The 18,136-nt window shown below is 52.6% G+C and overlaps 1 protein-coding gene across 2 annotated transcripts in view; it reads left to right on the top strand.

Annotated features, from left to right (window-relative positions):
- MAF1 (MAF1 homolog, negative regulator of RNA polymerase III) overlaps positions 1-18,136 on the top strand; it is a 165,074-nt gene that overhangs the window by 70,042 nt on the left and 76,896 nt on the right. For both annotated transcript variants that reach the window (XM_063921051.1, XM_063921050.1), the window contains exons 6-7: positions 3,376-3,497; positions 9,899-10,018. In XM_063921051.1, the coding sequence (XP_063777121.1) occupies positions 3,376-3,497; positions 9,899-10,018 (242 nt within the window). The remainder of the gene's footprint in view (positions 1-3,375; positions 3,498-9,898; positions 10,019-18,136) is intronic.

Below are 18,136 nucleotides of genomic sequence, written 5' to 3'. Positions count from 1 at the left end.
GAGATGGAAGCATTAGTGACCATGGTAATTATAGATGCTGGTGAGATGGAAGCATTAGTGACCACGGTGGTTATAGATGCTGGTGAGACGGAAGCAGTAGTGACCACGGTGATTATAGATGCTGGTGAGATGGAAGCATTAGTGACCACTGTGATTATAGATGCTGGTGAGACGGAAGCATTAGTGACCACGGTGATTATAGATGCTGGTGAGACGGAAGCATTAGTGACCACGGTGATTATAGATGCTAGTGAGACGGAAGCATTAGTGACCACGGTGGTTATAGATGCTGGTGAGATGGAAGCATTAGTGACCATGGTAATTATAGATGCTGGTGAGATGGAAGCATTAGTGACCACGGTGGTTATTGATGCTGGTGAGATGGAAGCATTAGTGACCACGGTGATTATAGATGCTGGTGAGACGGAAGCATTAGTGACCACTGTGATTATAGATGCTGGTGAGACGGAAGCATTAGTGACCACGGTGATTATAGATGCTGGTGAGACGGAAGCATTAGTGACCACGGTGATTATAGATGCTGGTGAGACGGAAGCAGTAGTGACCACGGTGATTATAGATGCTGGTGATAGATGCTGGTGAGACGGAAGCATTAGTGACCACGGTGATTATAGATGCTAGTGAGACGGAAGCATTAGTGACCACTGATTATAGATGCTGGTGAGATGGAAGCCTTAATGACCACTGTGATTATAGATGCTGTTGAGACGGAAGCATTAGTGACCACGGTGATTATAGATGCTGGTGAGACGGAAGCATTAGTGACCACGGTGATTATAGATGCTAGTGAGACGGAAGCATTAGTGACCACTGTGATTATAGATGCTGGTGAGATGGAAGCATTAGTCACCACGGTGGTTATAGATGCTGGTGAGATGGAAGCATTAGTGACCATGGTGATTATAGATGCTGGTGTGATGGAAGCATTAGTGACCACGGTGATTATAGATGCTGGTGAGACGGAAGCATTAGTGACCACTGTGATTTATAGATGCTGGTGAGACGGAAGCATTAGTGACCATGGTGATTATAGATGCTGGTGAGATGGAAGCATTAGTGACCACGGTGATTATAGATGCTGGTGAGATGGAAGCATTAGTGACCACTGTGATTATAGATGCTGGTGAGATGGAAGCATTAGTGACCACTGTGATTATAGATGCTGGTGAGATGGAAGCATTAGTGACCACTGTGATTATAGATGCTGGTGAGACGGAAGCATTAGTGACGACGGTGATTATAGATGCTAGTGAGACGGAAGCATTAGTGACCACGGTGGTTATAGATGCTGGTGAGATGGAAGCATTAGTGACCATGGTAATTATAGATGCTGGTGAGATGGAAGCATTAGTGACCACGGTGGTTATAGATGCTGGTGAGATGGAAGCATTAGTGACCACGGTGATTATAGATGCTGGTGAGACGGAAGCATTAGTGACCACTGTGATTATAGATGCTGGTGAGACGGAAGCATTAGTGACCACGGTGATTATAGATGCTGGTGAGACGGAAGCATTAGTGACCACGGTGATTATAGATGCTGGTGAGACGGAAGCATTAGTGACCACGGTGATTATAGATGCTGGTGATAGATGCTGGTGAGACGGAAGCATTAGTGACCACGGTGATTATAGATGCTAGTGAGACGGAAGCATTAGTGACCACTGTGATTATAGATGCTGGTGAGATGGAAGCCTTAATGACCACTGTGATTATAGATGCTGTTGAGACGGAAGCATTAGTGACCACGGTGATTATAGATGCTGGTGAGACGGAAGCATTAGTGACCACGGTGATTATAGATGCTAGTGAGACGGAAGCATTAGTGACCACTGTGATTATAGATGCTGGTGAGATGGAAGCATTAGTCACCACGGTGGTTATAGATGCTGGTGAGATGGAAGCATTAGTGACCATGGTGATTATAGATGCTGGTGTGATGGAAGCATTAGTGACCATGGTGATTATAGATGCTGGTGAGACGGAAGCATTAGTGACCACTGTGATTATAGATGCTGGTGAGACGGAAGCATTAGTGACCATGGTGATTATAGATGCTGGTGAGATGGAAGCATTAGTGACCACGGTGGTTATAGATGCTGGTGAGATGGAAGCATTAGTGACCACGGTGATTATAGATGCTAGTGAGACGGAAGCATTAGTGACCACTGTGATTATAGATGCTGGTGAGATGGAAGCCTTAGTGACCACTGTGATTATAGATGCTGGTGAGACGGAAGCATTAGTGACCACGGTGGTTATAGATGCTGGTGAGATGGAAGCATTAGTGACCATGGTAATTATAGATGCTGGTGAGATGGAAGCATTAGTGACCACTGTAATTATAGATGCTGTTGAGACGGAAGCATTAGTGACCACGGTGATTATAAATGCTGGTGAGATGGAAGCATTAGTGACCACGGTGATTATAGATGCTGGTGAGATGGAAGCATTAGTGACCACTGTGATTATAGATGCTGGTGAGATGGAAGCATTAGTGACCACTGTGATTATAGATGCTGGTGAGATGGAAGCATTAGTGACCACGGTGATTATAGATGCTGGTGAGATGGAAGCATTAGTGACCACTGTGATTATAGATGCTGGTGAGATGGAAGCATTAGTGACCATGGTGATTATAGATGCTGGTGAGATGGAAGCATTAGTGACCACGGTGATAATAGATGCTGGTGAGATGGAAGCATTAGTGACCACGGTGATTATAGATGCTGGTGAGATGGAAGCATTAGTGACCTCTGTGATTATAGATGCTGGTGAGATGGAAGCATTAGTGACCACTGTGATTATAGATGCTGGTGAGATGGAAGCATTAGTGACCACTGTGATTATAGATGCTGGTGTCAGTGATTTGGCAGGGAGGGAGAGGGCTGCGACTGGCTCCATTTCTCCAAAAAATGAATGAGGGACGAGGCCAGGATCAGAGAATGGAGATTTCTGGCCTCTTGGAAGGACCTGCGGCGGCTGGCTTGTGCAGTCACATGGGTCACGCAGCCGTCTGATGGTGTTGCAGATAATCTGGTACTGCGTCCTGGGATTCCCCCTGCTGCATTACTGTATTACTGCTATCGCTGCTGCTTCCTCTCCACATCTGAATCGAGCCCAATGTGATTATAGATGGAAGGAGGAACAGCCGCCATTCCCCTCATGGGACAAATTATTTGTTTATGGCATGTGAGATATCAAATGGTGCCTGGTAATAAGGGCCCATCCCTTCCAGCTTCCTGTGAGCATTTACACCAATGAAATAAAAATATTCAAATGCATATGGCCCCCACATATATCTGTTTTATATGAGAATCATGTGACACAAGCTGCCTGGTTTGTCTCCCCCAGGTGGTTAATGCTGTGAACAGCAGCCTGGTCTCCGCTCTAGGTGAAGATTTCACTTCTCTCCAGCCTAATTTGTGGGACGCTGTGGATGAGGAGATCAGCCTGTCAGAGTGCGACATCTACAGGTGCCGACATCTATATCTGTCTGTCTCTATTTATTAGTGTGTGTATGTGTATATGTGTGTGTGTCTGTATATATTTGTAATGTATGTGTGTGTGTGTATGTGTATATATATGTGTGTGTGTGTGTGTGTGTGTGTGTGTGTGTGTGTGTGTGTGTATGTGTTATAGACCAACACTTGGTCTGGCACTCCTCGTCCCCCCAGGGTATCTGCTCCGGTGCCCTCCTTAAGCAGCAATAGCTCAATGTATAGTCGATGGAAGGCGGCATTCGGAGGCTTTCACAAATTCAGAAACGTGCTTTAATGTGGGTTAACGTTTCGGGAGTCGTGCTCCCTTCTTCAGGACACAGCAAACAAGTGCAGATACACTGCAATACAACATTTAAATAGCTTACCTTCCCCTGGCCCGCCAACCTCTGCCGCGGCCAGCGGCGTCCCGTTCCACGGCACCCGCATTTCTGGGTTCGGCTGTCCCCACCCCTCAGGAGTGACGTCATTCCGTAGACGGGCGGCGCGGCCGCTGAGAGGGTAGACACAGGAAATGAACACCCGTTGCCATGGGGATACATAACCACAATAACATAACAAAGCAGACTAACGATAATGACATGTAAAATATGACCACCTAAGTGGAAATCAGTGCTGAAAATGAAATCGAATAATTAAGACAAAACCCATGGTGCACAAGACACACACTGCATCAAACGTGTGTGATATACAGTGTAACAAAGTGTTAAAAAATGTTAAAGCATATATAAAAAATTCATGAATCACACATTACTGGCATATTGGTAAATCTCATTAAAACATCGCCCCAATGGGCAGTTACATTGTGAAGCGGTCCGAAAACTTCCAAATGCAGTATCACTAATACACACCTAATACAGGTAAGTGCGTCTCAGTGATACAGGAAGCTCCAAGAAATACTGGAGGAACTATAAATGCAACCAATGCGGTAACTCCCTTTCAATCCCAGCTCTAATGGACCAAATGAAGCAGTTATTATACTAAACCCAGCCGGCTAGCTCATAGAAAGCAGCTCAGACTTAGATACTCGTTTAAACCCCGGGGATGGATGGTATGTAATTTGTGGATCCAGCTCGCTTCGGACTGTAACAGTTTTTTTGCTCGGTTACCTCCCCGCAATGAGTCAGGAACCTGGTCCACTATTTTGTATCGTACAGATGCAAGGCTGTGGCGCATTTGCGCAAAGTGACGCACCACAGGTTGTTCACTGTTGCCCGACAGTGCCGCCCTGATGGCGGACCTGTGTTGGGCCATCCTTTCTTTAAACAAGCACCGTGTCTTACCCACGTAGTACAGGCTACATGGGCAAACTAACACACAAATCACGAAAGCTGCACTGCATGTGAGTGACCTTTGGATCCCTCTGTTTCCCTGTATGGGGGTGCGAGATGGAATCACCCGTCAGTATATAGCTGCAGGTGGTGCAGCCCAAGCACTTATAGCAACCTGCTTTGCGTGTCAAAAAATGAGATGTGGGTTGCACCAACTTAAACTTTTATGAGCCAGCCGGCTGGGTTTAGTATAATAACTGCTTCATTTCGTTACCAGGAAACCACTGTAGCAGAGCATTGTGTCTGCAGATACAGGCACACACACAATACAGGCATGCTGCACATCACTTTACTCAGTAGAAGCTGCTTGTGCGTCCTATTACATTACTTTGTCTAAGAGGCATTTTCACAGAAAGAAGACGCTCGGCGCTAACAAAGTCACACAACACTTACGCGTTATGTGTAATGCAACTTGTAGCGCATGGAACAAACATGTAACAGGGCACATCTGTATATCGCTCACGTGTCTGTGTATACTCCCGTGTGTACGCTCCTGTGCGCGTGTCTGTGTATACTCCCGTGTGTACGCTCCTGTGCGCGTGTCTGTGTATACTCCCGTGTGTACGCTCCTGTGTGCGTGTCTGTGTATACTCCCGTGTGTACGCTCCTGTGTGTTTGTCTGTGTATACTCCCGTGTGTACGCTACTGTGCGCGCGTCTGTGTATACTCCCGTGTGTACGCTCCTGTGTGCGTGTCTGTGTATACTCCCGTGTGTACGCTCCTGTGCGCGTGTCTGTGTATACTCCCGTGTGTACGCTCCTGTGCGCGTGTCTGTGTATACTCCCGTGTGTACGCTCCTGTGCGCGTGTCTGTGTATACTCCCGTGTGTACGCTCCTGTGCGCGTGTCTGTGTATACTCCCGTGTGTACGCTCCTGTGCGCGTGTCTGTGTATACTCCCGTGTGTACGCTCCTGTGTGCGTGTCTGTGTATACTCCCGTGTGTACGCTCCTGTGTGCGTGTCTGTGTATACTCCCGTGTGTACGCTCCTGTGCGCGTGTCTGTGTATACTCCCGTGTGTACGCTCCTGTGTGTTTGTCTGTGTATACTCCCGTGTGTACGCTCCTGTGTGCGTGTCTGTGTATACTCCCGTGTGTACGCTCCTGTGCGCGTGTCTGTGTATACTCCCGTGTGTACGCTCCTGTGTGCGTGTCTGTGTATACTCCCGTGTGTACGCTCCTGTGCGCGTGTCTGTGTATACTCCCGTGTGTACGCTCCTGTGTGCGTGTCTGTGTATACTCCCGTGTGTACGCTCCTGTGCGCGTGTCTGTGTATACTCCCGTGTGTACGCTACTGTGCGCGTGTCTGTGTATACTCCCGTGTGTACGCTCCTGTGTGTTTGTCTGTGTATACTCCCGTGTGTACGCTCCTGTGCGCGTGTCTGTGTATACTCCCGTGTGTACGCTCCTGTGCGTGTCCGTGTATACTCCCGTGTGTACGCTCCTGTGCGTGTCCGTGTATACTCCCGTGTGTACGCTCCTGTGTGTGTGTCTGTGTATACTCCCGTGTGTACGCTCCTGTGCGTGTCTGTGTATACTCCCGTGTGTGCGTGTCTGTGTATACTCCCGTGTGTACGCTCCTGTGCGTGTCTGTGTATACTCCCGTGTGTGCGTGTCTGTGTATACTCCCGTGTGTACGCTCCTGTGCGCGTGTCTGTGTATACTCCTGTGTGTACGCTCCTGTGTGCGTGTCTGTGTATACTCCCGTGTGTACGCTCCTGTGCGTGTCTGTGTATACTCCCGTGTGTACGCTCCTGTGCGTGTCTGTGTATGCTCCCGTGTGTGCGTGTCTGTGTATACTCCCGTGTGTACGCTCCTGTGCGCGTGTCTGTGTATACTCCCGTGTGTACGCTCCTGTGTGCGTGTCTGTGTATACTCCCGTGTGTACGCTCCTGTGTGTTTGTCTGTGTATACTCCCGTGTGTACGCTACTGTGCGCGCGTCTGTGTATACTCCCGTGTGTACGCTCCTGTGTGCGTGTCTGTGTATACTCCCGTGTGTACGCTCCTGTGCGCGTGTCTGTGTATACTCCCGTGTGTACGCTCCTGTGCGCGTGTCTGTGTATACTCCCGTGTGTACGCTCCTGTGCGCGTGTCTGTGTATACTCCCGTGTGTACGCTCCTGTGCGCGTGTCTGTGTATACTCCCGTGTGTACGCTCCTGTGCGCGTGTCTGTGTATACTCCCGTGTGTACGCTCCTGTGCGCGTGTCTGTGTATACTCCCGTGTGTACGCTCCTGTGCGCGTGTCTGTGTATACTCCCGTGTGTACGCTCCTGTGTGTTTGTCTGTGTATACTCCCGTGTGTACGCTCCTGTGCGCGTGTCTGTGTATACTCCCGTGTGTACGCTCCTGTGCGCGTGTCTGTGTATACTCCCGTGTGTACGCTCCTGTGTGTTTGTCTGTGTATACTCCCGTGTGTACGCTCCTGTGTGCGTGTCTGTGTATACTCCCGTGTGTACGCTCCTGTGCGCGTGTCTGTGTATACTCCCGTGTGTACGCTCCTGTGTGCGTGTCTGTGTATACTCCCGTGTGTACGCTCCTGTGCGCGTGTCTGTGTATACTCCCGTGTGTACGCTCCTGTGCGCGTGTCTGTGTATACTCCTGTGTGTACGCTACTGTGCGCGTGTCCGTGTATACTCCTGTGTGTACGCTCCTGTGTGCGTGTCTGTGTATACTCCCGTGTGTACGCTCCTGTGCGCGTGTCTGTGTATACTCCCGTGTGTACGCTCCTGTGTGTTTGTCTGTGTATACTCCCGTGTGTACGCTCCTGTGCGCGTGTCTGTGTATACTCCCGTGTGTACGCTCCTGTGTGTTTGTCTGTGTATACTCCCGTGTGTACGCTCCTGTGTGCGTGTCTGTGTTTACTCCCGTGTGTACGCTCCTGTGCGCGTGTCTGTGTATACTCCCGTGTGTACGCTCCTGTGCGCGTGTCTGTGTATACTCCCGTGTGTACGCTCCTGTGCGTGTCTGTGTATACTCCCGTGTGTACGCTCCTGTGCGTGTCTGTGTATCCTCCCGTGTGTACGCTCCTGTGTGTGTGTCCGTGTATACTCCCGTGTGTACGCTCCTGTGCGTGTCCGTGTATACTCCCGTGTGTACGCTCCTGTGCGTGTCCGTGTATACTCCCGTGTGTACGCTCCTGTGTGTGTGTCTGTGTATACTCCCGTGTGTACGCTCCTGTGCGTGTCTGTGTATACTCCCGTGTGTGCGTGTCTGTGTATACTCCCGTGTGTACGCTCCTGTGCGTGTCTGTGTATACTCCCGTGTGTGCGTGTCTGTGTATACTCCCGTGTGTACGCTCCTGTGCGCGTGTCTGTGTATACTCCTGTGTGTACGCTCCTGTGTGCGTCTGTGTATACTCCCGTGTGTACGCTCCTGTGCGTGTCTGTGTATACTCCCGTGTGTACGCTCCTGTGCGTGTCTGTGTATACTCCCGTGTGTGCGTGTCTGTGTATACTCCCGTGTGTACGCTCCTGTGCGCATGTCTGTGTATACTCCCGTGTGTACGCTCCTGTGCGCGTGTCTGTGTATACTCCCGTGTGTACGCTCCTGTGTGCGTGTCTGTGTATACTCCCGTGTGTACGCTCCTGTGCGTGTCTGTGTACGCTCCAGTGCGCGTGTCTGTGTATACTCCCGTGTGTACGCTCCTGTGTGCGTGTCTGTGTATACTCCCGTGTGTACGCTCCTGTGCGTGTCTGTGTACGCTCCTGTGCGCGTGTCTGTGTATACTCCCGTGTGTACGCTACTGTGCGCGTGTCCGTGTATACTCCTGTGTGTACGCTCCTGTGCGTGTCCGTGTATACTCCCGTGTGTACGCTCCTGTGTCTGTGTATACTCCCGTGTGTACGCTCCTGTGCGTGTCTGTGTATACTCCCGTGTGTACGCTCCTGTGTGTGTGTCTGTGTATACTCCCGTGTGTACGCTCCTGTGCGTGTCTGTGTATACTCCCGTGTGTACGCTCCTGTGCGCGTGTCTGTGTATACTCCCGTGTGTACGCTCCTGTGCGCGTGTCTGTGTATACTCCCGTGTGTACGCTCCTGTGCGCGTGTCTGTGTATACTCCTGTGTGCGTGTCTGTGTATACTCCCGTGTGTACGCTACTGTGCGCGTGTCCGTGTATACTCCTGTGTGTACGCTCCTGTGTCTGTGTATACTCCCGTGTGTACGCTCCTGTGTCTGTGTATACTCCCGTGTGTACGCTCCTGTGCGTGTCTGTGTATACTCCCGTGTGTACGCTCCTGTGTGTGTCTGTGTATACTCCCGTGTGTACGCTCCTGTGCGTGTCTGTGTATACTCCCGTGTGTACGCTCCTGTGCGTGTCTGTGTACGCTCCTGTGCGCGTGTCTGTGTATACTCCCGTGTGTACGCTCCTGTGCGTGTCTGTGTACGCTCCTGTGCGCGTGTCTGTGTATACTCCCGTGTGTACGCTCCTGTGCGCGTGTCTGTGTATACTCCCGTGTGTACGCTCCTGTGTGCGTGTCTGTGTATACTCCCGTGTGTACGCTCCTGTGCGCGTGTCTGTGTATACTCCCGTGTGTACGCTCCTGTGTGCGTGTCTGTGTATACTCCCGTGTGTACGCTCCTGTGTGCGTGTCTGTGTATACTCCCGTGTGTACGCTCCTGTGTGCGTGTCTGTGTATACTCCCGTGTGTACGCTCCTGTGTGCGTGTCTGTGTATACTCCCGTGTGTACGCTCCTGTGCGCGTGTCTGTGTATACTCCCGTGTGTACGCTCCTGTGCGCGTGTCTGTGTATACTCCCGTGTGTACGCTCCTGTGCGCGTGTCTGTGTATACTCCCGTGTGTACGCTCCTGTGTGCGTGTCTGTGTATACTCCCGTGTGTACGCTCCTGTGTGCGTGTCTGTGTATACTCCCGTGTGTACGCTCCTGTGTGCGTGTCTGTGTATACTCCCGTGTGTACGCTCCTGTGTGCGTGTCTGTGTATACTCCCGTGTGTACGCTCCTGTGCGCGTGTCTGTGTATACTCCCGTGTGTCCGCTCCTGTGCATGTCCGCTTGCTGGTCATTGAATGCCATTTCTCTCTGATTGCAGTTACAACCCAGACCTGGACTCTGACCCGTTTGGAGAGGACGGGAACTTGTGGTCCTTCAACTATTTCTTCTACAATAAGAAGCTGAAGAGAATCGTGTTTTTCACGTGTCGGTCTATCAGGTGACTATGGGATGATTATACAGATAAGAGGGGATATGTGGTGTCTCCTATATTTCACTCTACATCTGTGTTCCCCAACTCCAGTCCCTCAGGGACCTCTAACAGTGCATGTTTTCCAGATCTCACAGTTGGTGCACATCTGGTTAATAACGGACTGACACACAGGTGCTGATTATTATTTCACTTGTGATATTGACGCAATTTTACAAAATCTGCCCTGGTAGAGGCCCTGAGGACTGGAGCCGGAAACACCGGTGTACACATATATTGTAATGCAAGAGTATATAGCGTGATCTTATAACTGTCCTGCTCAGAGGGTTATTCTTACCTATTGCTCCGGTCCCTTCTGTGCCTTGTGGAGTCCCTCCTGCTCTCAAGGACCGCGCCCCTCCTGCTCTCGGGCCGCTCCCCCCCTCCTGCTCGCTAGGACCGCTCCCCCCTCCTGCTCGCTAGGACCGCTCCCCCCTCCTGCTCGCTAGGACCGCTCCCCCCTCCTGCTCGCTAGGACCGCTCCCCCCTCCTGCTCGCTAGGACCGCTCCCCCCCTCCTGCTCGCTAGGACCGCTCCCCCCTCCTGCTCGCTAGGACCGCTCCCCCCTCCTGCTCGCTAGGACCGCTCCCCCCTCCTGCTCGCTAGGACCGCTCCCCCCCTCCTGCTCGCTAGGACCGCTCCCCCCTCCTGCTCGCTAGGACCGCTCCCCCCTCCTGCTCGCTAGGACCGCTCCCCCCCTCCTGCTCGCTAGGACCGCTCCCCCCTCCTGCTCGCTAGGACCGCTCCCCCCTCCTGCTCGCTAGGACCCGCTCCCCCCTCCTGCTCGCTAGGACCGCTCCCCCCCTCCTGCTCGCTAGGACCGCTCCCCCCTCCTGCTCGCTAGGACCCGCTCCCCCCTCCTGCTCGCTAGGACCGCTCCCCCCTCCTGCTCGCTAGGACGCTCCCCCCCCTCCTCCTTCTCTAACCCTCCTCTTCTCTCTCTCTCTCTCTCTCTCTCTCTCTCTCTCTCTCTCTCTCTCTCTCTCCCCTCCTCCTTCTCTACCCTCTCCCTCTCTCTCTACCCTCTCTCTCTACCCTCTCCCTCTCCCTCTCTCTCTCTCTCTCTCTCTCTCTCTCTCTCTCTCTCTCTCTCTCTGCCCTCCTCCTTCTCTACCCTCTCCCTCTCTCTCTCTGCCCTCCTCCTTCTCTACCCTCTCCCTCTCTCTCTCTGCCCTCCTCCTTCTCTACCCTCTCCCTCTCCTCTCTCTCTCTCTCTCTCTCTCCCTCTCCCTCTCTCTCTGCCCTCCCTCCTTCTCTACCCTCTCCCTCTCTCTCTCTCTCTCTCTCTCTCTCTGCCCTCCTTCTCTACCCTCTCCCTCTCTTTGCCCTCCTCCTTCTCTTACCCTCTCTCTCTCTCCGTCTCTCTCTCTCTCTCTCTCGCCCTCCTCCTTCTCTACCCTCTCCCTCTCTCTCTGCCCTCCTCCTTCTCTACCCTCTCCCTCTCTCTCTCTCTCTCTCTCTCTCTCTCTCTCTCTCTCTCCCTCTCTCTGCCCTCCTCCTTCTCTACCCCTCCTCTCTCTCTCCCTCTCCCTCTCCCTCTCCCTCTCCCTCTCCCTCTCCCTCTCCCTCTCCCTCTCTCTCTCTCTCTCTCTCTCTCTCTCTCTCTCTCTCCTCCTCCTTCTCTCCCCTCCCTCCTTTCTCTCCCCCTCCTCCTTCTCTACCCTCCTCCTTCTCTACCCTCCTCCTTCTCTACCCTCTCTCTGCCCTCCTCCTTCTCTACCCTCTCTCTCTCTCTCTCTCTCTCTCTCTCTCTCTCTCTCTCTCTCTCTCTCTGTCTCTCTCTCTCTCTCTCTCTCTCTGTCTCTCTGCCCTCCTCCTCCTCTACCCTCTCCCTCTCTCTCTGCCCTCCTCCTTCTCTACCCTCTCCCTCTCTCTCTGCCCTCCTCCTTCTCTACCCTCTCCCTCTCTCTCTGCCCTCCTCCTTCTCTACCCTCTCTCTCTGCCCTCCTCCTTCTCTACCCTCTCTCTCTGCCCTCCTCCTTCTCTACCCTCTCTCTCTCCCTCTCTCTCTGCCCTCCTCCTTCTCTACCCTCTCCCTCTCTCTGCCCTCCTCCTTCTCTACCCTCTCCCTCTCTCTGCCCTCCTCCTTCTCTACCCTCTCCCTCTCTCTCTGCCCTCCTCCTTCTCTAACCCTCTCCCTCTCTTTCTGCCCTCCTCCTTCTCTACCCTCTCCCTCTCTCTGCCCTCCTCCTTCTATACCCTCTCTCTCTCTCTCTCTCTCTCTCTCTCTCTCTCTCTCTCTCTCTCTCTCTCCTGCCCTCCTCCTTCTCTACATCTCCTTTTCTCTTACGTCCTAGAGGATGCTGGGAACTACGTAAGGACCATGGGGTATAGACAGGCTCCGCAGGAGACATGGGCACTCTAAAGACTTTAGAATGGGTGTGCACTGGCTCCTCCTCCTCCAGACCTCAGTTAGATACTGTGCCCAGAGGAGACTGGGTGCATTACAGGGAGCTCTCCTGAGTTTCTCTGAAAAGACTTTTGTTAGGTTTTTTATTTTCAGGGAGCACTGCTGGCAACAGGCTCCCTGCATCGAGGGACTGAGGGGAGAGAAGCAGACCTACTTTAAATGATAGGCTCTGCTTCTTAGGCTACTGGACACCATTAGCTCCAGAGGGTCGGAACGCAGGTCTCACCCTCGCCGTTTGTCCCGGAGCCGCCGTCCTCCTCACAGAGCCGGCAGATAGAAGCCGGGTGAGTATAAGAAGAAAGAAGACATCAAAGGCGGCAGAAGACTTCAGATCTTCACTGAGGTAACGCGCGGTGGTAACGCTGCGCGGCCATTGCACACACACACACACACACACACACACACACACACACACACACACACACACACACAGTGGGCACTGTAATGGTGCAGGGCGCAGGGGGGGCGCCCTGGGCAGCAATTATTACCTCAAAAACAGCACTGGCACAGGTCTCGGATACTGCGGAGGCAGTATAGTATAAAATCCCCCGCCAGTATAAACAAATTGAGCGGGACCGAAGCCCACCATCGAGGGGGCGGGGCTTGATCCTCCAGCGCTAACCAGCGCCATTTTCTCCACAGCATGCTGCAGAGAAGTGCTCCGGACTCTCCCCTGCTGAACAATAACGGGGCAAAAACGAGGGGGGGGGGGGGGGCCACATTTATTTGGTGCAGATTGTACATATATTTATATATAAAGCGCTCTTTAGGCTGGGACCTTGGTTTCAGTATATGGTGGCGCTGGGTGTGTGCTGGCATACTCTCTCTCTGTCTCTCCAAAGGGCCTTATTGTGGGTCAGTCCCCATATTTATTATCCCAGTGTGTGTGGGGCTGTCAGTACGTGTGTGTCGACATGTCTGAAGCGGAAGGCTCGTCTAGGGAGGATGCAGAGCAGGTGGTGGTGGTGTCTCCGTCGGCACAGCCGACACCTGATTGGTTGGACATGTGGAATGTTTTGAATGCTAATGTGACTTTATTACAGATTGGACAAAGCAGAGTCCAAAGACAAGCAGGGAATTAACCCATGGCTTTTACTGTGTCCCAGGACCCTTCAGGGTCCCATGAACGTCCCTTTACCAGTTAGCAGACGCTGATACCAACACGGATTCCGACTCCAGTGTCGACTAGGATGATGCGAGGTTGCACCCATGAGTCGCGAAGTATTCAATATATGATTATTGCAATAAAAGATGTTTTTCATATCACAGAGGACTCCTCTGTCCCTGACACGAGGGTCTACATGTTTAAAGAAAAGTAACCTAACTCATCTCATGAGCTGACCGTTTTATTTAAAAAGCTTGGAGACTCCTGACATTAGACTGCAGGTTCCCAAGAGAATTATTATGGCGTATCCTTACCCCTCAAAGGACAGGTTACGGTGGGAATCCTCGCCCACGCTGGACAAGGCCTTGACGCGCTTTTCAAATCGGCCTTGCCAGCCACTTCCCCGGAGAGGAAAATAATTTTGGCTGCCATACTAAAGCTGTGTCAACAGCAAGTGATTATCAAGGTTCCCCTAGTGCAGGGCTGGCCAAAACCGGTCCTCGAGATCTACCAACGGTTCATGTTTTCTAGGCCTCCTGGAGATCTGTAGAACTGTCAGTTAGGAATGAATGCAGCGCATCTTAATTAGTAATGACTACACCTGTGCACCAGCTAGGAGGTCTGGAAAAGGGGGGGATTTTATGGTGTCACTAGACATAAAGGATGCATACCTTCATGTCCCCATATATCCGCTGTACAGGATTGTCATTACCAGTTTCAGACGTTGCCGTTTGGGCTTTCCACGGGCCCGAGTATTTCACCAATGTAATGGCGGAAATGATGGTGCTCCTGCACGAACAAGGTGTCACAAATATCACATACTTGGACGATCTCCTGATAAATGCGAGTTCAAGGGAACAGCGTGCGTCTCTCCCTGAGAGTAATACAACAGCACAGCTGCATTCTAAATCTACCAAAGTCGCAGTTGGTTCCGACAACTCGGCTGTCTTTTTTTGGGCATGATTCTGGATACGGAAAAACAAAGGGTTTTTTTTTCTCCCAGTGGAAAAAGCCCAGGAACTCCAGAACATGATCAAAGACCTGTTAAAGACAAAAAGAGTGTCAGTTCATCAATGCACTCGAGTATTGGGAAAGATGGTGGCGGCCTACGAGGCCATTCCATTCAGCAGGTTCCATGCAAGTAGGGAGGCCAATCCCGGGATCGTGATCGGCGGATCCTGGGATTTAGGCCCAAAATTGCCGGGATTTGAATCCTGGGATTGGAGCCTCCAATCCCGGGATTCACGCATGTGCAACGCATGTGCGAGGGAGGGTTGGTGTAAGTAACTTACTATTAGGCGGGCGGCATTTCAAAGGTAGCGCCGGCCGCCAGCCAATCACAGCTGGTGGACCGGCGGCCAATCAGGGAAGCGGCCGCAGCGGCTCCTGATTGGCTGCCGGACTGCCCGTTCTGACTGGCTGACTGCCAGCACTACAATTTGCGCGTCTTGTCCATGGCTGCCGCCTGCCGCCCGTCTAATATTAAGTGTAGTTTTACTGACACCAAACCTCCCTGACTGTGGTGCTCGCTTCAGCCTCCCTCCCGCTCCGCTTCCTACACCCTCCAGCGCTGCTCCCTAGTCCCTACACTACACCCACCCTCCGGCGCTGCTCCCTAGTGCCTACACTACACCCACCCTCCGGCGCTGCTCCCTAGTCCCTACACTACACCCACCCTCCAGCGCTGCTCCCTAGTCCCTACACTACACCCACCCTCCAGCGCTGCTCCCTACTAGTCCCTGCACTACACCCACCCTCCAGCGCTGCTCCCTAGTCCCTACACTACACCCACCCTCCAGCGCTGCTCCCTAGTCCCTACACTACACCCACCCTCCAGCGCTGCTCCCTACTAGTCCCTGCACTACACCCACCCTCCAGCGCTGCTCCCTAGTCCCTACACTACACCCACCCTCCAGCGCTGCTCCCTAGTCCCTACACTACACCCACCCTCCAGCGCTGCTCCTTAGTCCCTACACTACACCCACCCTCCAGCGCTGCTCCCTAGTCCCTACACTACACCCACCCTCCAGCGCTGCTCCCTAGTCCCTACACTACACCCACCCTCCAGCGCTGCTCCCTACTAGTCCCTACACTACACCCACCCTCCAGCGCTGCTCCCTACTAGTCCCTACACTACACCCACCCTCCAGCGCTGCTCCCTACTAGTCCCTACACTACACCCACCCTCCAGCGCTGCTCCCTACTAGTCCCTACACTACATCCACCCTCCAGCGCTGCTCCCTAGTCCCTACACTACACCCACCCTCCAGCGCTGCTCCCTAGTCCCTACACTATACCCACTATCCAGCGCTGCTCCCTAGTCCCTACACTACACCCACCCTCCAGCGCTGCTCCCTAGTCCCTACACTATACCCACTATCCAGCGCTGCTCCCTAGTCCCTACACTACACCCACCCTCCAGCGCTGCTCCCTAGTCCCTACACTACACCCACCCTCCAGCGCTGCTCCCTAGTCCCTACACTACACCCACCCTCCAGCGCTGCTCCCTAGTCCCTACACTACACCCACCCTCCAGCGCTGCTCCCCAGTCCCTACACTACACCCACCCTCCAGCGCTGCTCCCCAGTCCCTACACTACACCCACCCTCCAGCGCTGCTCCCTAGTCCCTACACTACACCCACCCTCCAGCGCTGCTCCCTAGTCCCTACACTACACCCACCCTCCAGTGCTGCTCCCCAGTCCCTACACTACACCCACCCTCCAGCGCTGCTCCCTAGTCCCTACACTACACCCACCCTCCAGCGCTGCTCCCTAGTCCCTACACTACACCCACCCTCCAGCGCTGCTCCCTACAGCCTCCGTGCTCCCTACACTCTTTTCCACTGCCTTCCACTCCCACTCTCCCTGCTCCCTACTGCAATCCGGGAATGAGCGTTTTTCAATCCCGAATCCCAGGATTGAAAAAACGGCCCGGGATTGGCCTCCCTACATGCAAGCACTTTTCAGTGGGACCTTCGGGACAAGTGGTCAGGGTCCCATCTGTAGATACATCGGAAGATATGCCTGTCCCCCGGGGCCAGGGTCTCTCTCCTCTGGTGGTTCCAGAGTACTCCTCTTCTAGAGGGTCGCAGGTTCAGCATTCAAGACTGGGTTCTTGTGACCACGGACGCAAGCCTCCGAGGATGGGTAGCTGTCGCACAGAATTTTTATTTTTTTTTCCAGGGACTATGGTCAAGCCAGGAGGCATGTCTACACATCAATGTACTGGAATTGAGGGCCATATGCAACGGCCTACGACAAGCGGAGAATCTTCTTTGCGACCTACCGGTTCTGATTTCAATCAGACAACGTCACAGCCGTGGCTCATGTAAACCACCAAGGCGGGACAAGGAGCAGAGTGGAAATGGCGGAAGCCACCAGGATTCTTTGCTGGGCGGAAAATCACATAAGCGCTCTGTCAGCGGTATTCATTCCGGGAGTGGACAACTGGGAAGCAGACTTCCTCAGCAGACACGATCTCCATCCAGGAGAGTGGGGACTTCATCAGGAAGTTTTTTGCAGAGATAACGAGTCATTGGGGACTTCCGCAAATAGACATGATGGCGTCACGTCTCAACAACAAGCTTCGGAGGTATTGTGCCAGGTCAGGGGACCCTCAGGCAGTAGCGGTGGACTCCCTGGTGACACCATGGGTGTTTCAGTCGGTCTATGTGTTCCCCTCCTCTTCCGCTCATCTCAAAAATACTGAGAATCATAAGACAAAGAGTGCAGACAATACTCATTGTTCCAGATTGGCCTCGAAGGGCCTGGCATTCAGATCTTAAGGAAATGCTCACAGAAGATCCGTGACCTCTTCCTCTCAGGGACGACCTGTTGCAGCAGGGGCCCTGCGTGTTCCAAGACTTACCGCGGTTACGTTTGACGGCATGGCGGTTGAACACAAAATTCTAGCGAGTATTCCGGAAGAAGTCATCCCTACTCTGATAAAGGCTTGGAAGTAGGTGACAGCGAAACATTATCACCGTATCTGGAGAAAGTAGGTATCTTGGTGTGAAGCCAAGAATGCTCCTACGGAAGATTTCCATCTGGGCCGTTTTCTCCACTTTCTACAGACAGAAGTGGATATGGGCCTAAAGTTAGGCTCCATTAAGGTACAGATTTCATCCCTATCAATTTTCTTTCAGAAGGAATTGGCTTCTCTCCCAGAAGTCCAGACTTTTGTAAAGGGAGTGCTGCACATCCAGCCTCCTTTTGTGCCCCCTGTGGCACCGTGGGACCTTAACGTGGTGTTACAGTTCCTAAAATCACACTGGTTTGAACCTTTTCAAACAGTTGAATTAAAATTTCTCACTTGGAAAGAGGTCATGTTGTTGGCCTTGGCATCTGCAAGGCGGGTGTCCGAATTGGCGGCTTTGTCTCATATAGGCCCCTATCTCATTTTCCATGTGGATAGAGCGGAGTTGAGGACTCGTCCTCAATTTCTACCTAAAGTGGTTTCGTCGTTTCATATGAACCAACCTATTGTGGTGCCTGTGGCTACGGGTGACTGGGAGGATTCCAAGTCCCTGGATGTAGTCGTGGCCTTAAAAATGTATGCAGCCAGGACGGCTC

Source organism: Pseudophryne corroboree, chromosome 5 (assembly GCF_028390025.1).
Source record: "Pseudophryne corroboree isolate aPseCor3 chromosome 5, aPseCor3.hap2, whole genome shotgun sequence".
In the NCBI taxonomy this organism is placed as follows: Eukaryota; Metazoa; Chordata; class Amphibia; order Anura; family Myobatrachidae; genus Pseudophryne; species Pseudophryne corroboree.
Note: the sequence above shows the minus strand (reverse complement) of the source record. Positions and strands in the feature narration are given on the sequence as shown.